A 25,640-nucleotide genomic window follows, 5' to 3' on the forward strand; every position below is an offset into this window, starting at 1 on the left:
TTGGCCTAAACATCAGCGCCACAGGTAACTTCCACAAAGCTGTGAACGATCTGAGAGAAGACAAGAAGGGCCTTCTACTCCATCAAAAGGAACATAAAATTCAACATACCAATTAGGATCTGGCTAAAAAAATACTTGAATCAGTTATAGAGCCCATTGCCCTTTATGGTTGTGAGGTCTGAGGTCCGCTCACCAACCAAGAATTTACCTGGAGAAGAGTCCCCTAAGCAAGCTGGTCCTGGGGCTCTGTTCACAAACACAAACACAAACAGATCCCACAGAGCCCCAGGACAGCAGCACAATTAGACCGAACCAAATCATGAGAAAACAAAAAGATAATCACTTCACACATTAGAAAGAATGAACAAAAACAACAACACTGGGGCCCCACAGGGGTGCGTGCTCAGCCTCCTCCTGTCCTCCCTGTTCACCCACGACTGCGTGGCCACGCACGCCTCTAACTCAATCACCAACTTTGCTGACGACACATCAGTTGTAGGCCTGATTACAAACAACGACGAGACAGGGAGAATGTGCCTTGGCAGAGTGGTACCAGGAAAATAACCTCTTACTCAACAAAACTAAGTGGCCGATCGTGGACTACAGGAGACAGCAGAGACAGCAGGCCCCCATCAACTAGAAACATTAGCGTTTCGCTGCACCCAAAATAACACCTGCTAACTGTGTACGCGACCAATCAAATGTTATTCGAAATCCTCTACATGTCCTACTTCCTGTGTGATGTCTTCCTGACAGTCCCCTGACAGAGATTACAGTCACCAGCCCTGGAGGGGGGGGGATGCAGTCACCCCCGGCTGATCTGAGGAGGGGAATGAGAGGGGACAGGATGATGTCCTGCCTAATCTGAGGAGGAGGATGTCCCAGTTTACTGTCCATCGCCTGTCCCAGTTTACTGTCCATTGCCTGTCCCAGTTTACTGTACAATGATTGTCCCAGTTTACTGTACAACACCTGTCCCTCTGTCCCAATAGAACGTGCCTCTGTACCTGACCAATCAGAGGGTGTTTCCGTACCTGTCACTGTAGATGGCTGTGTGTCCGAAGCGGTTGACATCATGGTGGAGGTCTGGTCTGGACAGCACTGACCACTCATCACATGCTGAAGAGGAGAGGGGACGAGTTACACATTTTTATCTGTTGCTAAATCTGGACAATGAGAACATTCTAGAAAAGAAAGAGAAAACAGACAGGGAAAACTAAAGTAGCAGAATGTATTGATGTAGCTACCCTCTGTGGTAGTAGAGGTAGTAGCAGAATGTATTGATGTAGCTACCCTCTGTGGTAGTAGAGGTAGGATAATGTATTGATGTAGCTACCCTCTGTGGTAGTATATGTAGGATAATGTATTGATGTAGCTACCCTCTGTGGTAGTATATGTAGGATAATGTATTGATGTAGCTACCCTCTGTGGTAGTATGTGTAGGAAATGTATTGATGTAGCTACCCTCTGTGGTAGTAGAGGTAGGATAATGTATTGATGTAGCTACCCTCTGTGGTAGTAGAGGTAGCAGCAGAATGTATTGATGTAGCTACCCTCTGTGGTAGTAGAGGTAGTAGCAGAATGTATTGATGTAGCTACCCTCTGTGGTAGTAGAGGTAGTAGCAGAATGTATTGATGTAGCTACCCTCTGTGGTAGTAGTAGAATGTATTGATGTAGCTACCCTCTGTGGTAGTAGAGGTAGGATAATGTATTGATGTAGCTACCCTCTGTGGTAGTAGAGGTAGGATAATGTATTGATGTAGCAACCCTCTGTGGTAGTAGAGGTAGGATCATGTATTGATGTAGCTACCCTCTGTGGTAGTAGATGGTAGGATCATGTATTGATGTAGCTACCCTCTGTGGTAGTAGAGGTAGGATAATGTATTGATGTAGCAACCCTCTGTGGTAGTAGAGGTAGCAGCAGAATGTATTGATGTAGCTACCCTCTGTGGTAGTAGTAGAATGTATTGATGTAGCTACCCTCTGTGGTAGTAGAGGTAGCAGCAGAATGTATTGATGTAGCTACCCTCTGTGGTAGTAGATGTAGGATAATGTGTTGATGTAGCTACCCTCTGTGGTAGTAGATGTAGGATAATGTATTGATGCTGTCCTGGTCTTGAGACAAGGCTTCCACATCGTGTTACTCCTCTACAAGGCCAGTGTCTCTCTGCAGTACTGTTGTGGGTACACCACTCCCTCTGTGGTAGTAGAGGTAGGATAATGTATTGATGTAGCTACCCTCTGTGGTAGTAGAGGTAGGATAATGTATTGATGTAGCTACCCTCTGTGGTAGTAGAGGTAGGATAATGTATTGATGTAGCTACCCTCTGTGGTAGTAGAGGTTGATGCAGCTACCCTCTGTGGTAGTAGATGTAGGATAATGTATTGATATAGCTACCCTCTGTGGTAGTAGATGTAGGATAATGTATTGATGTAGCTACCCTCTGTGGTAGTAGAGGTTGATGTAGCAACCCTCTGTGGTAGTAGTTGTAGGAAAATGTATTGATGTAGCTACCCTCTGTGGTAGTAGATGTAGGATAATGTATTGATGTAGCTACCCTCTGTGGTAGTAGAGGTAGCAGCAGAATGTATTGATGTAGCTACCCTCTGTGGTAGTAGATGTAGGATAATGTATTGATGTAGCTACCCTCTGTGGTAGTAGATGTAGGATAATGTATTGATGTAGCTACCCTCTGTGGTAGTAGATGTAGGATAATGTATTATATATATAGGTAGGTAGGATAATGTATTATATATATTCTCTACAAGGCCAGTCTCCCTCTGGTGGTCCTGACTGCTAACAGCAGATTGACGATCAGTTCTGAACTAACATCAGGGGAAGAAACAGCCTTAAATCATCCGTCACAATAAACAGGCCTTAAATCATCCGTTACAATAAACAGGCCTTAAATCGTATTTTCTAATGACTTCAGCTCGTTCAGAAGGAACCATTAGTCCTCAGAGCAAGTCAGTCAGTCGCTGCCGTAATTACACTACATTGAGAACCCATTCTTCCGAGAGGGTTCTCCTTGATTATCTCCACAGCTGTGTACATCCCACCCCAAGCCGACAGCAAAAAAGCTCTCAAAGATCTTCGCTCGACCCTGAACAACCTGGGGACCACATTCCCGGAGGTTGTGTTCATTGTTGCGGGGACTTTAACAAAAGTAATTTGAGAACCCAAACTTTTATCAACACAGCGACTGTCTAACTCAGGGGTTGGACACAAGGCTCCTAATGATTGCAGATTACAAAAGGAAAGCCAGCCACATCACCAACGCCGCCATACCAGCTAAACTAAAGACCTTTTTCTCAAGAATCGAACACAATGACCCTGATCTGCTGAGGAGACGACACAATGACCCTGATCTGCTGAGGAGACAACACAATGACTGATCTGCTGAGGAGACAACACAATGACTGATCTGCTGAGGAGACAACACAATGACCCTGATCTGCTGAGGAGACGACACAACAACACAATGACTGATCTGCTGAGGAGACAACACAATGACCCTGATCTGCTGAGGAGACAACACAATGACCCTGATCTGCTGAAGAGACAACACAATGACCCTGATCTGCTGAGGAGACAACACAACGACCCTGATCTGCTGAGGAGACAACACAACGACCCTGATCTGCTGAAGAGACAACACAATGACCCTGATCTGCTGAGGAGACAACACAACGACCCTGATCTGCTGAGGAGACAACACAATGACCCTGATCTGCTGAGGAGACAACACAATGACCCTGATCTGCTGAGGAGACAACACAATGACCCTGATCTGCTGAGGAGACAACACAATGACCCTGATCTGCTGAGGAGAGGAGACAATGACCCTGATCTGCTGAGGAGACAACACAATGACCCTGATCTGCTGAGGAGACAACACAATGACCCTGATCTGCTGAGGAGACAACGTTGGCAACACTCTCAGTCTCCACTGAGGACGTCTGAAAGTCATTTATACCCTCACAATGCTGCCGTCCCAGACTGCATTCCTAGCTGTGCCCTCAGAGCATGTGCAGACCAGCTGGCTGTTGTGTTCTGACATTCTCACCCTATAGCCCAGGCCGTTGTCCCCACCTGTTTCATGAGGTCCACCATCGTCCCCCTGCCCGTGAAAGGGAAAGAAACTGAACTGAATGACTACTGACCAGTAACACTCACTTCCTTCATCATCAAGTGCTTCAAGAGGCTAGTCAAAGACCACATCACCTCCCTCCGACACACTCCACCCTCTCCAATTCGCCTACCGCCTTGACAGATCCACGGACGACGCAATCGCCATGGCACCACTGCCCTCACCCACCTGGACAAAAGGAATGCTTAACGTGAGGACGCTGTTCATCGACTACAGCACGACCTTCAATACCATAGTGTCCTATTAGCTCATTACAAAGCTCACAGCCCTGGGCCTGATCTCCTCCCTACGCAACGGAGGGGGAAGAGGATCAACGGTATCTACCGTAATTTAAGTCAAATTGTATTTGTAACGTGTGCCGAATACAATGGGTGTAAACTTTACCCTGAAATGGCTTGTTTACGAGCGCCGCACAACGATGTGGAGTCAAAATAAATACCTATAGAAATACGAGACTTGTGTGCTATTCTATGCACTACCCATAAGGCTCTGGTCAAAAGTAGTGCGTTATATAGGGAATAGGGTGCCATTTGGTCCGGCAGCCATCTTAGCTCCTTTCAAGAGATCAGTCTCTGCTGTTTTTTTAATGAACTAACTAACTTTAAACTGACAGAAAATATAGGTGTTGTTATGAATGTTTATGAGTGGTCATGATGCTGTTCTACCCAAACAAATGAAGTATCTATGAATGTTTATGACTGTCATAAGAATGCTATAAGCAGTCATAAGGCTGGCGTAAGGCGGTCACATACCCAGGTCATAGGCCATGAAGTCCGAGGAGAAGCACTTGGCTCCGTGGCTCATGGACGTGTCGTTGTGAGTGTTCCCTCCAAACACCAGCATGGTTCCGCTAACGATGACCGCCGTGTGGAGGTACCGGAAGAACCCGCTGTCCTTTAGAACCGTCCTGGAGAACATACAGAATCACGGAGAACATCAGCAGGACACAAACAAATCAGTAGTGGTCTACAGTAGTGCCCTATTCCCTATGGGCCCTGGTCTAAAGTAGAGCCCTATTCCCTATGGGTCCTGGTCTAAAGTAGAGCCCTATTCCCTATGGGTCCTGGTCTAAAGTAGAGCCCTATTCCCTATGGGTCCTGGTCTAAAGCTAAATGACTTAAATGTAATGTAAATGTAAAGTAGTGCACTATTCCCTATGGGTCCTGGTCTAAAGTAGTGCCCTATTCCCTATGGGTCCTGGTCTAAAGTAGAGCCCTATTCCCTATGGGTCCTGGTCTAAAGTAGTGCACTATTCCCTATGGGTCCTGGTCTAAAGTAGTGCCCTATTCCCTATGGGCCCTGGTCTAAAGTAGTGCCCTATTCCCTATGGGTCCTGGTCTAGTGGTAGTATTGGTAGTAGTAGTAGTGGTAGTAGTAGTAGTAGTATTAATAGTAGTAGTATTAGTAGCAGTAGTAGCAGCAGTAGTAGTAGTACTAGTATAGTACTACTACTACTACTACTAGTAGTAGTAGTAATAGTAATGGTAGTAGTAGTAGTAGTAGTAGTAATAGTAATGGTAGTAGTAGTAGTAGTGGTAGTAGTAGTAGTGGTAGTATTAGTAGCGGTAGTAGTAGTAGTAGTAGTAGTAGTAGTAGTAGTAGTAGTAGTAGTAATAGTAATGGTAGTAGTAGTAGTAGTAGTAGTAGTAGTAGTAGTAGTAGTAGTAGTAGTAGTAGTAGTAGTGGTAGTATTAGCAGCGGTAGTAGTAGTAGTAGTAGTAGTAGTAGTAGTAGTAATAGTAATGGTAGTAGTAGTAGTAATGGTAGTAGTAGTAGTAGTAGTAGTAAAATGGAGTCTAGAAGTAATACACACAAGTGTAGTGGTAGTAATAGTGGTAGTGGTAGTAGTAGTAGTAGTAGCAGTAGTAGTAGTAGCAGTAGTAGCTGTAGTAGTAGTAGTAGTAGTAGTAGCAGCTGTAGTAGTAGTAGTAGTAGTAGTAGTAGTAGTATTAGTATTAGCAGCTGTAGTAGTAGTAGTAATAGTAGTAGTAGTAGTAGTAATAGTAGTAGTAGTAGTAGTAATAGTAGTAGTAGTAGTAGTAGTAGTAGTTGTAGTTAGCAGTAGTAGTAGTTGTAGTAGCAGTAGTAGTAGTAGTAGTAGTAGTAGTAGTAGTAGTAGTAGTAGTAGTAGTAGTAGCAGTAGTAGTAGTAGTAGCAGTAGTAGTAGTAGTAGTAGTAGTAGTAGCAGTAGTAGTAGTAAAATGGAGTCAGTCTAGAAGTAATACACACAACCTGGAAAGGGGCCTTCTCTGAAATCTGTAAACCGAACACTCAGTGCATGCTCTACCCTCCAGGCTCTACCCTCCAGGCTCTACTCTGCTCAACTCTCCAGGCTCTCCTCTCCAGGCTCTACCCTCCAGGCTCTACCCTCCAGGCTCTACTCTGCTCCCCTCTCCAGGATCTACACTACAGGCTCTGCCCTCCAGGCTCTACCCTCCAGGCTCTGCCCTCCAGGCTCTGCCCTACCCTCCAGGCTCTACTCTACCCTCCAGGCTCTACTCTACCCTCCAGGATCTGCCCTCCAGGCTCTACTCTGCTCTCCAGGCTCTACCCTCCAGGCTCTACTCAACTCTCCTCTACAGGCTCTACCCTCCAGGCTCTACCCTCCAGGCTCTACTCTCCAGGCTCTACTCTCCAGGCTCTACTCTCCAGGCTCTCCAGGCTCTACTCTCCAGGCTCTGCCCTCCAGGCTCTACTATGCTCTGCCCTCCAGGCTCTACTCTGCCCTCCAGGCTCTACCCTCCAGGCTCTACTCAGCTCTCCTCTACAGGCTCTACCCTCCAGGCTCTACTCTCCAGGCTCTACTCTCCAGGCTCTACTCTCCAGGCTCTACTCTCCAGGCTCTACTCTGCTCTACCCTCCAGGGTCTGCCATCCAGGCTCTACTCTGCTCTACCCTCCAGGCTCTGCCCTCCAGGCTCTACTCTGCTCTACTCTCCAGGCTCTACCCTCCAGGCTCTACTCTGCTCTACCCTCCAGGGTCTGCCCTCCAGGCTCTACTCTGCTCTAGACTCCAGGCTCTACTCTGCTCTCGTCTCCAGGCTCTACCCTCCAGGCTCTCCTCTGCTCTACCCTCCAGGCTCTACCCTCCAGGCTCTACCCTCCAGGCTCTACTCTGCTCTACTCTCCAGGCTCTACCCTCCAGGCTCTACCCTGCTCTACCCTCCAGGGTCTGCCCTCCAGGCTCTACTCTGCTCTAGACTCCAGACTCTACTCTGCTCTCGTCTCCAGGCTCTACCCTCCAGGCTCTACCCTCCAGGCTCTCCTCTGATCTACCATCCAGGCTCTACCCTCCAGGCTCTACCCTCCAGGCTCTACCCTCCAGGCTCTACCCTCCAGGCTCTCCTCTGATCTACCATCCAGGCTCTACCCTCCAGGCTCTACCCTCCAGGCTCTCCTCTGATCTACCATCCAGGCTCTACCCTCCAGGCTCTACCCTCCAGGCTCTACCCTCCAGGCTCTACACTCCAGGCTCTACACTCCAGGCTCTACTCTGCTCTGCCCACCAGGCTCTACACTCCAGGCTCTACCCTCCAGGCTCTCCTCTGCTCTACCATCCAGGCTCTACCCTCCAGGCTCTACCCTCCAGGCTCTACCCTCCAGGCTCTACCCTCCAGGCTCTACCCTCCAGGCTCTACACTCCAGGCTCTACACTCCAGGCTCTACACTCCAGGCTCTACACTCCAGGCTCTACTCTGCTCTGCCCACCAGGCTCTACACTCCAGGCTCTACACTCCAGGCTCTACTCTGCTCTGCCCACCAGGCTCTACACTCCAGGCTCTACCCTCCAGGCTCTACTCACCATCGGCTGCGGTCCAAGTCGTACTTGTACAGGTCTCCAGACAGGCCGTACTTGTTAGCGCTGAAGGCCTTGTACCCTCCGTGGATGTAGATGGCCCGGGAGGAGGGGTCAAACACACTGCTGTGGCCGTACCCTCCCTGCACCAGGGCTCCATCTGTAACCACGGCACGCCACGTGTTCCTAGCTGGAGCAGAAGAGAGGGTTAGGGTTGGTTATGGCTGTGTCTAGTCAGGTATGTGTTAGGGTTGGTTATGGCTGTGTATAGTCAGGTATGGGTTGGTTATGGCTGTGTATAGTCAGGTATGGGTTGGTTATGGCTGTGTATAGTCAGGTATGGGTTGGTTATGGCTGTGTCTAGTCAGGTATGGGTTAGGGTTGGTTATGGCTGTGTCTAGTCAGGTATGGGTTGGTTATGGCTGTGTATAGTCAGGTATGGGTTGGTTATGGCTGTGTATAGTCAGGTATGGGTTGGTTATGGCTGTGTATAGTCAGGTATGGGTTAGGGTTGGTTATGGCTGTGTATAGTCAGGTATGGGTTGGTTATGGCTGTGTCTAGTCAGGTATGGGTTGGTTATGGCTGTGTATAGTCAGGTATGGGTTGGTTATGGCTGTGTATAGTCAGGTATGGGTTAGGGTTAGTTATGGCTGTGTCTAGTCAGGTATGGGTTAGGGTTGGTTATGGCTGTGTATAGTCAGGTATGGGTTGGTTATGGCTGTGTCTAGTCAGGTATGGGTTGGTTATGGCTGTGTATAGTCAGGTATGGGTTGGTTATGGCTGTGTATAGTCAGGTATGGGTTAGGGTTGGTTATGGCTGTGTATAGTCAGGTATGGGTTGGTTATGGCTGTGTATAGTCAGGTATGGGTTAGGGTTAGTTATGGCTGTGTCTAGTCAGGTATGGGTTGGTTATGGCTGTGTATAGTCAGGTATGGGTTGGTTATGGCTGTGTATAGTCAGGTATGGGTTAGGGTTGGTTATGGCTGGTATAGTTATGGGTTGGTTATGGCTGTCTGTAGGTAGTCAGGTATGGGTTTTTGCACTATTGTTATGACTGTCCCACTGGATGTCTGAATGTCAGGTATGTCTGCTAAATGGTTGGTTATGGCTGTGTATAGTCAGGTATGGGTTGGTTATGGCTGTGTCTAGTCAGGTATGGGTTAGGGTTGGTTATGGCTGTGTATAGTCAGGTATGGGTTAGGGTTGGTTATGGCTGTGTATAGTCAGGTATGGGTTAGGGTTAGTTATGGCTGTGTATAGTCAGGTATGGGTTATGGTTGGTTATGGTTGTGTATAGTCAGGTATGGGTTAGTTATGGCTGTGTCTAGTCAGGTATGGGTTAGGGTTGGTTATGGCTGTGTCTAGTCAGGTATGGGTTAGGGTTGGTTATGGCTGTGTCTAGTCAGGTATGGGTTAGGGTTAGTTATGGCTGTGTCTAGTCAGGTATGGGTATGGGTTGGTTATGGCTGTCTAGTCAGGTATGGGTTGGTTATGGCTGTGTATAGTCAGGTATGGGTTGGTTATGGCTGTGTATAGTCAGGTATGGGTTGGTTATGGCTGTATCTAGTCAGGTATGGGTTGGTTATGGCTGTGTATAGTCAGGTATGGGTTAGGGTTGGTTATGGCTGTCTAGTCAGGTATGGGTTAGGGTTGGTTATGGCTGTGTATAGTCAGGTATGGGTTGGTTATGGCTGTGTCTAGTCAGGTATGGGTTGGTTATGGCTGTGTCTAGTCAGGTATGGGTTGGTTATGGCTGTGTCTAGTCAGGTATGGGTTGGTTATGGCTGTGTATAGTCAGGTATGGGTTAGGGTTGGTTATGGCTGTGTATAGTCAGGTATGGGTTGGTTATGGCTGTGTATAGTCAGGTATGGGTTAGGGTTGGTTATGGCTGTGTATAGTCAGGTATGGGTTGGTTATGGCTGTGTATAGTCAGGTATGGGTTTGTTATGGCTGTGTATAGTCAGGTATGGGTTGGTTATGGCTGTGTATAGTCAGGTATGGGTTGGTTATGGCTGTGTCTAGTCAGGTATGGGTTGGTTATGGCTGTGTATAGTCAGGTATGGGTTAGGGTCGGTTATGGCTGTGTTTAGTTAGTGTTGATCTGGAGGACTCACTAAACAGAGAACATCCCTGGTCATCCCTACTGCCTCTGATCTGGAGGACTCACTAAACAGAGAACATCCCTGGTCATCCCTACTGCCTCTGATCTGGAGGACTCACTAAACAGAGAACAACCCTGGTCATCCCTACTGCCTCTGATCTGGAGGACTCACTAAACAGAGAACAACCCTGGTCATCCCTACTGCCTCTGATCTGGAGGACTCACTAAACAGAGAACATCCCTGGTCATCCCTACTGCCTCTGATCTGGAGGACTCACTAAACAGAGAACATCCCTGGTCATCCCTACTGCCTCTGATCTGGAGGACTCTCTAAACAGAGAACATCCCTGGTCCTACTGCCTCTGATCTGGAGGACTCACTAAACAGAGAACATCCCTGGTCATCCCTACTGCCTCTGATCTGGAGGACTCTCTAAACAGAGAACATCCCTGGTCATCCCTACTGCCTCTGATCTGGAGGACAACAGGTGTGGCTGAAAAAGCCAAACCCACTCATTTGAAGGGGTCTCCACGTACTTCTGTATATATAGTGTCTATGTAACGATACTTCATAACAGAGGGGTTAAGAACAACAATATACAATCTGTTCATAGGGAGCTGGGAAATCTACAGGAACACCATATACGGTCATGTACAAATCTACAGGAGCAACAGGAACACCATATACGGTCACGTACAAATCTACAGGACCAACAGGAACACCATATACGGTCACATACAAATCTACAGGACCAACAGGAACACCATATACGGTCACGCTCACCAAAGTTGTACTCCTGCACCTGGCTGATGTACCCGTATAGAGGACAGTGTCCGAACAGCACCAACATGACTGGACTACCCCCCTCCAACAGGGGGGGTACTACGTGGGCAGAGTGTCCCACCACGGCCCACTGTTCCTGGGCTCGGGCAGAGAGGGACACCCAGGTCTGGTTCTGGATGTGGAACACCCACAACTGGCTGGTCACGTTGCCAGTAGAGTCTATCTTCCCTCCGTACATGTAGATCTTTCCCTGGGTTTAGAGGAGGAACAGGAAGTTAGAGAGGAGGAACAGGACGTTAGAGAGGAGGAACAGGACGTTAGAGAGGAGGAACAGGACGTTAGAGAGGAGGAACAGGACGTTAGAGAGGAGGAACAGGACGTTAGAGAGGAGGAAAGGACGTTAGAGAGGAGGAAAGGACGTTAGAGAGGAGGAACAGGACGTTAGAGAGGAGGAACAGGACGTTAGAGAGGAGGAACAGGAAGTTAGAGAGGAGGAACAGGACGTTAGAGAGGAGGAACAGGACGTTAGAGAGGAGGAGGAACAGGACGTTAGAGAGGAGGAACAGGACGTTAGAGAGGAGGAACAGGACGTTAGAGAGGAGGAACAGGACGTTAGAGAGGAAGAACAGGACGTTAGAGAGGAGGAAAGGACGTTAGAGAGGAGGAACAGGACGTTAGAGAGGAGGAACAGGACGTTATAGAGGAGGAACAGGACGTTAGAGAGGAGGAACAGGACGTTAGAGAGGAGGAAAGGACGTTAGAGAGGAGGAACAGGACGTTAGAGAGTAGGAACAGGACGTTAGAGAGTAGGAACAGGACGTTAGAGAGGAGGAACAGGACGTTAGAGAGGAGGAACAGGACGTTAGAGAGGAGGAACAGGACGTTAGAGAGGAGGAACAGGACGTTAGAGAGGAGGAACAGGACGTTAGAGAGGAGGAACAGGAAGTTAGAGAGGAGGAACAGGACGTTATAGAGGAGGAACAGGACGTTAGAGAGGAGGAGGAACAGGACGTTAGAGAGGAGGAACAGGACGTTAGAGAGGAGGAAGGAACAGGACGTTAGAGGAGGAGGAGGAACAGGACGTTAGAGAGGAGGAAGAACAGGACGTTAGAGAAGAGGAGGAACAGGACGTTAGAGAGGAGGAACAGGACGTTAGAGAGGAGGAACAGGACGTTAGAGAGGAGGAACAGGACGTTAGAGAGGAGGAAAGGATGTTAGAGAGGAGGAGGAACAGGACGTTAGAGAGGAGGAACAGGACGTTAGAGAGGAGGAGGAACAGGACGTTAGAGAGGAGGAGGAACAGGACGTTAGAGAGGAGGAGGAACAGGACGTTAGAGAGGAGGAGGAACAGGACGTTAGAGAGAAGGAGGAACAGGACGTTAGAGAGGAGGAAAGGACGTTAGAGAGGAGGAAAGGACGTTAGAGAGGAGGAAAGGATGTTAGGAGGAAAGGATGTTAGAGAGGAGGAACAGGACGTTAGAGAGGAGGAACAGGACGTTAGAGAGGAGGAGGAACAGGACGTTAGAGAGGAGGAAAGGATGTTAGAGAGGAAGAAAGGATGTTAGAGAGGAGGAAAGGATGTTAGAGAGGAGGAACAGGACGTTAGAGAGGAGGAACAGGACGTTAGAGAGGAGGAACAAGGACGTTAGAGAGGAGGAACAGGACGTTAGAGAGGAGGAACAGGACGTTAGAGAGGAGGAACAGGACGTTAGAGAGGAGGAACAGGACGATAGAGAGGAGGAACAGGACATTAGAGAGGAGGAACAGGACGTTAGAGAGGAGGAACAGGACGTTAGAGAGGAGGAACAGGACGTTAGAGAGGAGGAACAGGACATTAGAGAGGAGGAACAGGACATTAGAGAGGAGGAACAGGACGTTAGAGAGGAGGAACAGGACATTAGAGAGGAGGAACAGGACATTAGAGAGGAGGAACAGGACGTTAGAGAGGAGGAACAGGACATTAGAGAGGAGGAACAGGACGTTAGAGAGGAGGAACAGGACATTAGAGAGGAGGAACAAGACATTAGAGAGGAGGAAAGGATGTTAGAGAGGACAGGTTATGACAAGTTATAATATGCCATTACGGAGAAGGACAGATGGCAAAATCTTAGGTCTCACTTCACAACAGACAACAACAAGAGGTTAGCTGACATCTCAACACATTACGTTGAGAAGGAGCACTAACGAGCCATCTACCGCAGGGTGAAACAGATTCTTAGGGAATTGATGTCGTTTGAGGTCAGGGCCAAAGGTCAAGCTTCTGACAAAGCCAGCGAAAGTGTATTCTACAGAGTATTCCACTATTGACAACGAAATAGTACTTTGTCAATATTACTACGGATGAACAACTATGTCCCTAGAGCCCATATTGTTATTACTTCAATGTTTCTACATCATGACTAGCTAACATGCCTCTAGAACACATACCTCATGTAGTGCCAGAGAGTGTCCGTATCGTCCCATGACGGAGTTGACAGAGCGGTTGAGAGACAGCCAGCGATGGGAGCTGAGGTTATACCTGAGAGGAGAGAGAGAAGATCAGGACCACTGAGCATCAACGGCAAGACCAGGTAGGCCAGACCCAGGTAGGCCAGACCCAGGTAGGCCAGACCCAGGTAGGCCAGACCCAGGTAGGCCAGACCCAGGTAGGCCAGACCCAGGTAGGCCAGACCCAGGTAGGCCAGACCCAGGTAGGCCAGGACCCAGGTAGGCCAGACCCAGGTAGGCCAGACCCAGGTAGGCCAGACCCAGGTAGGCCAGGACCAGGTAGGCCAGACCCAGGTAGGCCAGACCCAGGTAGGCCAGACCCAGGTAGGCCAGACCCAGGTAGGCCAGACCCAGGTAGGCCAGACCCAGGTAGGCCAGACCCAGGTAGGCCAGACCCAGGTAGGCCAGACCCAGGTAGGCCAGACCCAGGTAGGCCAGACCAGGTAGGCCAGACCCAGGTAGGCCAGACCCAGGCCAGACCCAGGTAGGCCAGACCCAGGTAGGCCAGACACAGGTAGGCCAGACCCAGGTAGGCCAGACCCAGGTAGGCCAGACCCAGGTAGGCCAGACCCAGGTAGGCCATTGACCAGGTAGGCCAGACCAGGTAGGCCAGACAGGTAGAACCAGACCCAGGTAGGCCAGACCCAGGTAGGCCAGACCCAGTTGAGGCCAGACCCAGGTAGGCCAGCCAGTAGGACCCAGGTAGGCCAGACCAGGTAGGATCAGGACCACCAGCATCAACGGCAAGACCAGGTAGGCCAGACCCAGGTAGGCCAGACCCAGGTAGGCCAGACCCAGGTAGGCCAGACCCAGGTAGGCCAGGACCAGGTAGGCCAGACCCAGGTAGGCCAGGACCAGGTAGGCCAGACCCAGGTAGGCCAGACCCAGGTAGGCCAGGACCAGGTAGGCCAGACCCAGGTAGGCCAGACCCAGGTAGGTCAGGACCAAGGTAGGCCAGACCCAGGTAGGCCAGGACCAAGGTAGGCCAGACCCAGGTAGGCCAGGACCAAGGTAGGCCAGACCCAGGTAGGCCAGGACCAAGGTAGGCCAGGACCAGGTAGGTCAGACCCAGGTAGGCCAGACCCAGGTAGGCCAGACCCAGGTAGGCCAGACCCAGGTAGGTCAGACCCAGGTAGGTCAGACCAGGTAGGTCAGACCCAGGTAGGCCAGGACCAGGTAGGCCAGACCCAGGTAGGCCAGGACCAGGTAGGCCAGACCAAGGTAGGCCAGGACCAGGTAGGCCAGACCCAGGTAGGCCAGGACCAGGTAGGCCAGACCCAGGTAGGCCAGGACCAGGTAGGCCAGACCAAGGTGGGCCAAGTAGGGCTTGGTTACATTATGGGTTCATTTCATGGACACAAATGAAGCGTAATCCTGGACTAAAATAAGATTCTCCATTGAGTTAGCATCTGCTGGGGGCAAGAGGTCCGTGCTGCTTACGCCGAATCCTGACTGCCATCACCATGACGCAACAGGAACCAGGATTCGGATCCTGACTGCCATCACCATGACGCAACAGGAACCAGGATTCGGATCCTGACTGCCATCACCATGACGCAACAGGAACTGACTGCCATCACCATGACGCAACAGGAACCAGGATTCGGATCCTGACTGCCATCACCATGACTGCCATCACCATGACGCAACAGGAACCAGGATTCGGATCCTGACTGCCATCACCAACAGGAACCAGGATTCGGATCCTGACTGCCATCACCATGACGCAACAGGAACCAGGATTGACTGCCATCACCATGATCCTGACTGCCATCACCATGACGCAACAGGAACCAGGATTCAGATCCTGACTGCCATCACCATGACGCAACAGGAACCAGGATTCGAATCCTGACTGCCATCACCATGACGCAACAGGAACCAGGATTCGGATCCTGACTGCCATCACCATGACGCAACAGGAACCAGGATTCGAATCCTGACTGCCATCACCATGACGCAACAGGAACCAGGATTCAGATCCTGACTGCCATCACCATGACGCAACAGGAACCAGGATTCGGATCCTGACTGCCATCACCATGACACAACAGGAACCAGGATTCAAATCCTGACTGCCATCACCATGACGCAACAGGAACCAGGATTCGGATCCTGACTGCCATCACCACGACGCAACAGGAACCAGGATTCGGATCCTGACTGCCATCACCATGACGCAACAGGAACCAGGCAGTGTTTTTTCCACTCCTCAATTGTCCAGTGTTGGTGATCACATGTCGACCAGAGCCTCTTCTCATTGTTGTGTGGAACCCTGAGTGGAACCCTGAGTGGTCGTCTGCTGCAATAGCCAATCCGTGGCCGACGAGTTGTGTGTTCAGAGATGCCGTTCTGCACACCTCTGTTGTACTGCGCCGTTATTTGTCTGTTTGTGGCCTGTTATTCTTGTCATTCTGCTTCGAGCTCTCTCGAACAATTATGGTTTTTCAACGCCGATACCGATTAATCGGACGATTTGTATTTTATGTGTAATAATGATAATTACAACAATACTGAATTAACACTTATTTTAACTTAATATAATACATCAAAAAAATCTATTTAGCCTCAAATAAATAATGAAACATGTTCAATTTGGTTTAAATAATGCAAAAACAAAGTGTTGGAGAAGAAAGTAAAAGTGCAATATGTGCCATGTAAGAAAGCTAACGTTTCAGTTCCTTGCTCAGAACATGAGAACATATGAAAGCTGGTGGTTCCTTTTAAGTCGTCAATATTCCCAGGTAAGAAGTTTTAGGTTGTAGTTATTATAGGAATTATAGGACTATTTCCCTCTATACCATTTGTATTTCATTAACCTTTGACTATTGGATGTTCTTATAGGCACTTTAGTATTGCCAGTGTAACAGTGTAACTTCCGTCCCTCTCCTCCCTGGGCTCGAACCAGCAACACAACGACAACAGCCACCCTCGAAGCATCGTTACCCATCGCTCCACAAAAGCCACAGCCCTTGCAGCTTAAGGGGAATAACTACTCCAAATCTAAAAACGAGTGACGTTTGAAACAGTATTAGCGCACACCCAGCTAACTAGCTAGACATTTCACATTGGTTACACCAGCCATTAGGCTGATAGGCTTGAAGTCATAAACAGCGCTGTGCTTGCGAAGAGCTGCTGGCAAAACGCACGAAAGTGCTGTTTGAATGAATGCTTACGAGCCTGCTGCTGCTCAGTCAGACTGCTCTATCAAATCAGACTTAATTATAACATAATAACACACAGAAATACAAGCCTTTGGTCATTAATATGATCGAATCCGGAAACTATAATTTCGAAAACCAAACGTTTATTATTTCAGTGAAATAAGGAACCGTTCGGTATTTTATCTAACGGTGGCATCCCTAAGTCTAAATATTCGGTGTGGCCACCAGCTGCATTAAGTACTGCAGTGCATCTCCACCTCATGGACTGCACCAGATTTGCCAGTTCTTGCTGTGAGATGTTACTTCACTCTTCCACCAAGGCACCTGCAAGTTCCCCGACATTTCTGGAAGGAATGGCCCTAGTCCTCACCCTCCGATCAAACAGGTCCCAGACCTTTCAGGGAGGAATGGCCCTAGTCCTCACCCTCCGATCCAACAGGTCCCAGACCTTTCAGGGAGGAATGGCCCTAGTCCTCACCCTCCGATCCAACAGGTCCCAGACCTTTCAGGGAGGAATGGCCCTAGTCCTCACCCTCCGATCCAACAGGTCCCAGACCTTTCAGGGAGGAATGGCCCTAGTCCTCACCCTCCGATCCAACAGGTCCCAGACCTTTCAGGGAGGAATGGCCCTAGTCCTCACCCTCCGATCCAACAGGTCCCAGACCTTTCAGGGAGGAATGGCCCTAGTCCTCACCCTCCGATCCAACAGGTCCCAGACCTTTCAGGGAGGAATGGCCCTAGTCCTCACCCTCCGATCCAACAGGTCCCAGACCTTTCAGGGAGGAATGGCCCTAGTCCTCACCCTCCGATCCAACAGGTCCCAGACCTTTCAGGGAGGAATGGCCCTAGTCCTCACCCTCCGATCCAACAGGTCCCAGACCTTTCAGGGAGGAATGGCCCTAGTCCTCACCCTCCGATCCAACAGGTCCCAGACATTTCAGGGGGGGAATGGACCTAGTCCTCACCCTCCGATCCAACAGGTCCCAGACATTTCTGGGAGGAATGGCCCTAGTCCTCACCCTCCGATCCAACAGGTCCCAGACATTTCTGGGGGGAATGGCCCTAGTCCTCACCCTCCGATCCAACAGGTCCCAGACATTTCTGGGAGGAATGGCCCTAGTCCTCACCCTCCGATCCAACAGGTCTCAGACGTGCTCAATGAGATTGAGATCTGGGCTCTTCGCTTGCCATGACAGGACACTGACATTCCTGTCTTGCAGAAAATCATGCACAGAACGAGCAGTATGGCTGGTGGCATTGTCATGTGCTGGAGGGTCATGTACAGGATGAAATTTAGACAGCATTGCATTTTGGCAACCTTGGGTCTCGCAGGGTTAAGCTCTTTTTCTACTTCCCCCAACTTGCAGGTAGTTTTGCGAGCCATTGCTAACTAACATTAGTGCAATGATTAGAAGTCTATGAGAACAGCATGCTAGCTAATCCCATAGACTTCCAGTCACTGTGCTAATGCTAGTTAGCAATTGCGTTACCGCTAGTTAACAACTTCCTTCAAAATGGGATCCATGAATTCATCTGACTTTGGTCATTAAATGGGCTTCATTGCCCAGACCTTGAACTACTAACTATTCTTTTAGAAACGCATTTCGACTGAAAAAAATCCTTGAAGCCGGAAAGGAACAATTGTCCAGACAGCTGGTCTTTAATATACACACAGTAGGTAGCTAATATCGAGTGGCGGCAGGGTAGCCTAGTGGTTAGAGTGTAGAGGAGGTAGGTAGCCTAGTGGTTAGAGTGTAGAGGAGGTAGGTAGCCTAGTGGTTAGAGTGTAGAGGAGGTAGGTAGCCTAGTGGTTAGAGTGTAGAGGAGGTAGGTAGCCTAGTGGTTAGAGTGGTTGTAGAGGAGGTGTAGCAGGGTAGAGCCTAGTGGTTAGAGTGTAGAGGGCCTAGTGGCAGGGTAGCCTAGTGGTTAGAGTGTAGAGGAGGTAGGTAGCCTAGTGGTTAGAGTGTAGAGTGGTTAGAGTTAGGTAGTCTAGTGGTTAGAGTGTTGAGGAGGGCCAGGTAGTAGCCTAGTGGTTAGAGTGTAGGAGGAGGCAGGTAGTCTAGTGGTTAGAGTGTAGAGGAGGCAGGTAGCCTAGTGGTTAGAGTGTAGAGTGGGAGTTAGGTAGCCTAGTGGTTAGAGTGAGGAGGCAGGTAGCCTAGTGGTTAGAGGAGTTAGGTAGCCTAGTGGTTAGAGTGTAGAGGAGGCAGGTAGCCTAGTGGTTAGAGTGTAGAGGAGGCAGGTAGCCTAGTGGTTAGAGGTAGAGGAGGCAGGTAGTCTAGTGGTTAGAGTGTAGAGGAGGTAGGTAGCCTAGTGGTTAGAGTGTAGAGGAGAGGCGGCTAGTGGTTAGAGTGTAGAGGAGGCAGGTAGTGGTTAGGGTAGCCTAGTGGTAGTGGTTAGAGAGTGGTAGAGGCGGCAGGGTAGCCTAGTGGTTAGTGGTTAGCCTAGTGTAGAGGCGGCAGGGTAGCCTAGTGGTTAGAGCGTTGGACTAGTAACCGGAAGGTTGCAAGTTCAAACCCCCGAGCTGACACGGTACAAATCTGTCGTTCTGCCCCTGAACAGGCAGTTAACCCACTGTTCCCAGGCCGTCATTGAAAATAAGAATTTGTTCTTAACTGACTTGCCTAGTTAAATAAAGGTAAAATAAAAAATATATTTAAAAAAATGTGATGTAATGATGCAATACTTACGCTTTGACCATCTGGTAGTCTGAGGAGTTGAAAACATAACCCCCGATGACCCACATGATCCCCTGGTCCACTATGGCCTTGTGGGAAGCTCTGGCCAGCCCCGGCTCAGGGTACTCCTCCCGCTGCCAGAATGAAGAGTTGGCCGGGACGGACACAGAGCAGTCTGGACCTGTTGGGGAGAGAAGATTTCAAGAGTCTGACTCCCTTATTGGTCTTCACACACTTCACAGGAAAATACAAGTTATTTTTGTCCACTTTCATTGTGTGTTCTTTGACCTCTGTCGGTCTTTTATTGTGTGTTCTTTGACCTCTGTCGGTCTTTTATTGTGTGTTCTTTGACCTCTGTCGGTCTTTTATTGTGTGTTCTTTGACCTCTGTCGGTCTTTTATTGTGTGTTCTTTGACCTCTGTCGGTCTTTTATTGTGTGTTCTTTGACCTCTGTGGGTCTTTTATTGTGTGTTCTTTGACCTCTGTGGGTCTTTTATTGTGTGTTCTTTGACCTCTGTCGGTCTTTTATTGTGTTCTTTATTTTGTCTTTTAGACACGGTCATTGTGTGTTCTTTGACCTCTGCCAGTGAGAATCATCTCTTTTAGGTTCTTTAAGCCTGGGTAATGCAGTGTTATTTTTCTGGGTAATGTAGCCTGGGTAATGCAGTGGTTCTGGGTAATGTAGTGGTTCTGGGTAATGTAGTGGTTCTGAGTAGTGTAGTGGTTCTGAGTAATGTAGTGGTTCTGGGTAGTGTAGTGGTTCTGGGTAATGTAGTGGTTCTGGGTAATGTAGCGGTTCTGGGTAATGTAGCGGTTCTGGGTAATGTAGCGGTTCTGAGTAATGTAGTGGTTCTGGGTAGTGTAGTGGTTCTGAGTAATGTAATGGTTCTGGGTAGTGTAGTGGTTCTGGGTAATGTAGTGGTTCTGGGTAATGTAGTGGTTCTGGGTAGTGTAGTGGTTCTGGGTAGTGTAGTGGTTCTGGGTAATGTAGTGGTTCTGGGTAATGTAGTGGTTCTGGGTAAAGTAGTGGTTCTGAGTAGTGTAGTGGTTCTGAGTAGTGTAGTGGTTCTGGGTAATGTAGTGGTTCTGGGTAATGTAGTGGTTCTGGGTAATGTAGTGGTTCTGGGTAGTGTAGTGGTTCTGAGTAATGTAGTGGTTCTGAGTAATGTAGTGGTTCTGGGTAGTGTAGTGGTTCTGAGTAATGTAATGGTTCTGGGTAGTGTAGTGGTTCTGGGTAATGTAGTGTGTCTGGGTAAAGTAGTGGTTCTGGGTAATGTAGTGTGTCTGGGTAGTGTAGTGGTTCTGGGTAATGTAGTGGTTCTGGGTAATGTAGTGGTTCTGGGTAAAGTAGTGTATCTGGGTAATGTAGTGGTTCTGGGTAATGTAGTGGTTCTGGGTAATGTAGAGTGTCTGGGTAATGTAGAGGTTCTGGGTAATGTAGTGTGTCTGGGTAGTGTAGTGGTTCTGGGTAATGTAGTGGTTCTGGGTAATGTAGTGGTTCTGGATAAAGTAGTGTATCTGGGTAATGTAGTGGTTCTGGGTAATGTAGTGGTTCTGGGTAATGTAGTGTATCTGGGTAAAGTAGTGTATCTGGGTAATGTAGTGGTTCTGGGTAATGTAGTGGTTCTGGGTAATGTAGTGGTTCTGGGTAAAGTAGTGTATCTGGGTAATGTAGTGGTTCTGGGTAATGTAGTGGTTCTGGGTAATGTAGTGGTTCTGGGTAATGTAGTGGTTCTGGGTAATGTAGTGGTTCTGGGTAATGTAGTGGTTCTGGGTAATGTAGTGGTTCTGGGTAATGTAGTGGTTCTGGGTAATGTAGTGGTTCTGGGTAATGTAGTGGTTCTGGGTAAGCATCATCTAATAATTATAAATGATTTGTATCTGGACACGTTTTGTTGTTGATATTGCTGCTAGGCAACTGACTGTACCGTTTCCTCCTTCTGTATCCTGTGTGACAAATAAACATAGCTTTTACAGTGTGTGTTTACCAGAGGCAGTAATGTGAACAACAACATGACCTGCACTAAAGTCAGGATACAGGCCAAGGACGAGATAAAGGGTATTTTAACCTGGAGATTTAGGCTACCACTTTCACTGTGTATGATACACCAGTCCCTAGCTCTGAGTCTGTACATCATACTGTCTCCTTTCCCCTATACAGTAGTTTTAAGTCATTGTAGTGGTTCTTATCCAGAGTGGTTCTGATTTGATGGCATAGAATGTTCTAATCTGATTATTTAAATGTTGCTACATGGGCCTGAAATTGAGCTAGTGAGTCACATATTGACAATGAAACACCTGACTGACAGCTAGTTTTTAACGTACTGTTAGTCTCCGGCCCTTAGGTATCCTGTGGAGGCTTACACAAAGCCTACAGAACATAGCTCCAGTCTTCTGTTGTCTAGTTACCAGTGCAGTTATAAACAGGTTATAACATGCCTCCAGTCTTCTGTTGTCAGGATACAGGCGTGACAGATAAAAGGTTATGACATCTCTCCAGTCTTCTGTTGTCTAGTTACGGCACCGTGACAGTTATAAACAGGTTATAACATGCCTCCAGTCTTCTGTTGTCTAGTTACAATGAAACACCGTGAGCTAGTTTTTAACGTACAGTTATAAACAGGTTATAACACGCCTACAGATGGTTATCTCCAGTCTTCTGTTGTCTAGTTACGACACCGTGACAGTTATAAACAGGTTATAACATCTCTCCAGTCTTCTGTTGTCTAGTTACGACACCGTGACAGTTATAAACAGGTTATAACATCTCTCCAGTCTTCTGTTGTCTAGTTACGACACCGTGACAGTTATAAACAGGTTATAACATCCTCCAGTCTTCTGTTCTAGTTACGGCACCGTGACAGTTTCTAGTTACGGCACCGTGACAGTTATAAACAGGTTATAACATCTCTCCAGTCTTCTGTTGTCTAGTTACGGCACCGTGACAGTTATAAACAGGTTATAACATCTCTCCAGTCTTCTGTTGTCTAGTTACGGCACCGTGACAGTTATAAACAGGTTATAACATGCCTCCAGTCTTCTGTTGTCTAGTTACGGCACCGTGACAGTTATAAACAGGTTATAACATCTCTCCAGTCTTCTGTTGTCTAGTTACGACACCGTGACAGTTATAAACAGGTTATACCATCTCTCCAGTCTTCTGTTGTCTAGTTACGGCACCGTGATTTTACAAGTGAGTGTAGAAAATAGGAAATTAAAAAGGTAGGAGCCGTGGAAGCCTGGTAGCCAGGTAGGTTAATGATACAAATTACACAGCTGACGCTGAGGAATGCAACAGAACACTACGGAAAAGGAGAGAAACCGAAACAACAGGGGTATAGCAGAGGAGAATATGAATGAGACTGGTGACATCTTCGGAGAATGTCTTTGGACAGAAAAGGAAGCAAGCATGAAAAGATTATATTAGGAAGGAAACACTGGTAGTATTATAAACTACATTCATTAGTGTTATAGATACAGCTGGTATTATAGACTACATTCATTAGTATTATAGATACAGCTGGTATTATAGACTACATTCATTATTATTATAGATACAGCTGGTATTATAGACTACATTCATTAGTATTATAGATACAGCTGGTATTATAGACTACATTCATTAGTATTATAGATACAGCTGGTATTATAGATACAGCTGGTATTATAGACTACATTCATTAGTATTATAGATACAGCTGGTATTATAGATACAGCTGGTATTATAGACTACATTCATTAGTATTATAGATACAGCTGGTATTATAGACTACATTATTTAGTATTATAGATACAGCTGTATTATAGACTACATTACTTAGTATTATAGATACAGCTGGTATTATAGACTATATTACTTAGTGTTATAGATACAGCTGGTATTATAGACTACATTCCTTAGTGTTATAGATACAGCTGGTATTAGACTATATTACTTAGTGTTATAGATACAGCTGGTATTATAGACTACATTCCTTAGTGTTATAGATACAGCTGGTATTATAGACTATATTCCTTAGTGTTATAGATACAGCTGGTATTAGACTATATTACTTATTATTATAGATACAGCTGGTATTATAGACTACATTCCTTAGTGTTATAGATACAGCTGGTATTAGACTACATTACTTACTATTATAGATACAGCTGGTATTATAGACTACATTATTTAGTATTATAGATACAGCTGGTATTATAGACTACATTCCTTAGTATTATAGATACAGCTGGTATTATAGACTATATTACTTAGTATTATAGATACAGCTGGTATTAGACTATATTACTTATTATTATAGATACAGCTGGTATTAGACTATATTACTTAGTGTTATAGATACAGCTGGTATTAGACTACATTCCTTATTATTATAGATACAGCTGGTATTAGACTATATTACTTAGTGTTATAGATACAGCTGGTATTAGACTATATTACTTAGTGTTATAGATACAGCTGGTATTAGACTATATTACTTAGTGTTATAGATACAGCTGGTATTAGACTATATTACTTAGTGTTATAGATACAGCTGGTATTAGACTATATTACTTAGTGTTATAGATACAGTTGGTATTAGACTATATTCCTTATTATTATAGATACAGCTGGTATTAGACTATATTACTTAGTGTTATAGATACAGCTGGTATTATAGATACAGCTGGTATTAGACTATATTCCTTATTATTATAGATACAGCTGGTATTAGACTATATTACATAGTGTTATAGATACAGCTGGTATTATAGACTACATTCCTTATTATTATAGATACAGCTGGTATTATAGACTATATTACTTAGTGTTATAGATACAGCTGGTATTATAGACTACATTCCTTATTATTATAGATACAGCTGGTATTATAGACTATATTACTTAGTGTTATAGATACAGCTGGTATTATAGACTACATTCCTTATTATTATAGATACAGCTGGTATTATAGACTATATTACTTAGTGTTATAGATACAGCTGGTATTAGACTATATTCCTTATTATTATAGATACAGCTGGTATTAGACTATATTACTTAGTGTTATAGATACAGCTGGTATTAGACTATATTCCTTATTATTATAGATACAGCTGGTATTAGACTATATTACTTAGTGTTATAGATACAGCTGGTATTAGACTATATTACTTAGTGTTATAGATACAGCTGGTATTAGACTATATTACTTAGTGTTATAGATACAGCTGGTATTAGACTACATTCCTTATTATTATAGATACAGCTGGTATTATAGATACAGCTGGTATTATAGACTACATTACTTATTATTATAGATACAGCTGGTATTATAGACTACATTCCTTATTATTATAGATACAGCTGGTATTATAGACTACATTCCTTATTATTATAGATACAGCTGGTATTATAGACTACATTCCTTAGTGTTATAGATACAGCTGGTATTATAGACTACATTCCTTAGTGTTATAGATACAGCTGGTATTATAGACTACATTCCTTAGTATTATAGATACAGCTGGTATTATAGACTACATTACTTATTATTATAGATACAGCTGGTATTATAGACTACATTACTTATTATTATAGATACAGCTGGTATTATAGACTACATTCCTTAGTATTATAGATACAGCTGGTATTATAGACTACATTCCTTAGTATTATAGATACAGCTGGTATTATAGACTACATTCCTTATTATTATAGATACAGCTGGTATTATAGACTACATTCCTTAGTGTTATAGATACAGCTGGTATTATAGACTACATTACTTATTATTATAGATACAGCTGGTATTATAGACTACATTACTTATTATTATAGATACAGCTGGTATTATAGACTACATTCCTTAGTGTTATAGATACAGCTGGTATTAGACTATATTACTTAGTGTTATAGATACAGCTGGTATTAGACTATATTACTTAGTGTTATAGATACAGCTGGTATTAGACTATATTACTTATTATTATAGATACAGCTGGTATTAGACTATATTACTTAGTGTTATAGATACAGCTGGTATTAGACTATATTACTTAGTGTTATAGATACAGCTGGTATTAGACTATATTACTTAGTGTTATAGATACAGCTGGTATTAGACTATATTACTTAGTGTTATAGATACAGCTGGTATTATAGACTATATTACTTAGTGTTATAGATACAGCTGGTATTAGACTACATTCCTTATTATTATAGATACAGCTGGTATTATAGACTACATTCCTTATTATTATAGATACAGCTGGTATTATAGACTACATTCCTTAGTGTTATAGATACAGCTGGTATTATAGACTATATTACTTAGTGTTATAGATACAGCTGGTATTATAGACTATATTACTTATTATTATAGATACAGCTGGTATTATAGACTATATTACTTAGTGTTATAGATACAGCTGGTATTATAGATACAGCTGGTATTAGACTATATTCCTTATTATTATAGATACAGCTGGTATTATAGA

The 25,640-nt window shown here is 46.0% G+C and overlaps 1 protein-coding gene across 6 annotated transcripts in view; it reads right to left on the reverse strand.

The window, feature by feature from the left end:
* The window catches only part of atrn (attractin), a 258,397-nt gene that overhangs the window by 190,916 nt on the left and 41,841 nt on the right, over nucleotides 1–25,640 (reverse strand). For all 6 annotated transcript variants that reach the window (XM_046367620.1, XM_046367619.1, XM_046367616.1 and 3 more), the window contains exons 6-11: nucleotides 19,173–19,341; nucleotides 13,262–13,352; nucleotides 10,835–11,084; nucleotides 7,954–8,137; nucleotides 4,905–5,059; nucleotides 1,035–1,119 (exon numbers count right to left, since the gene is read on the reverse strand). In XM_046367620.1, coding sequence (XP_046223576.1) covers nucleotides 1,035–1,119; nucleotides 4,905–5,059; nucleotides 7,954–8,137; nucleotides 10,835–11,084; nucleotides 13,262–13,352; nucleotides 19,173–19,341 — 934 coding nt within the window. The remainder of the gene's footprint in view (nucleotides 1–1,034; nucleotides 1,120–4,904; nucleotides 5,060–7,953; nucleotides 8,138–10,834; nucleotides 11,085–13,261; nucleotides 13,353–19,172; nucleotides 19,342–25,640) is intronic.

The sequence above is a fragment of the Oncorhynchus gorbuscha genome, linkage group LG10, assembly GCF_021184085.1.
Source record: "Oncorhynchus gorbuscha isolate QuinsamMale2020 ecotype Even-year linkage group LG10, OgorEven_v1.0, whole genome shotgun sequence".
Lineage (NCBI taxonomy): Eukaryota > Metazoa > Chordata > Actinopteri > Salmoniformes > Salmonidae > Oncorhynchus > Oncorhynchus gorbuscha.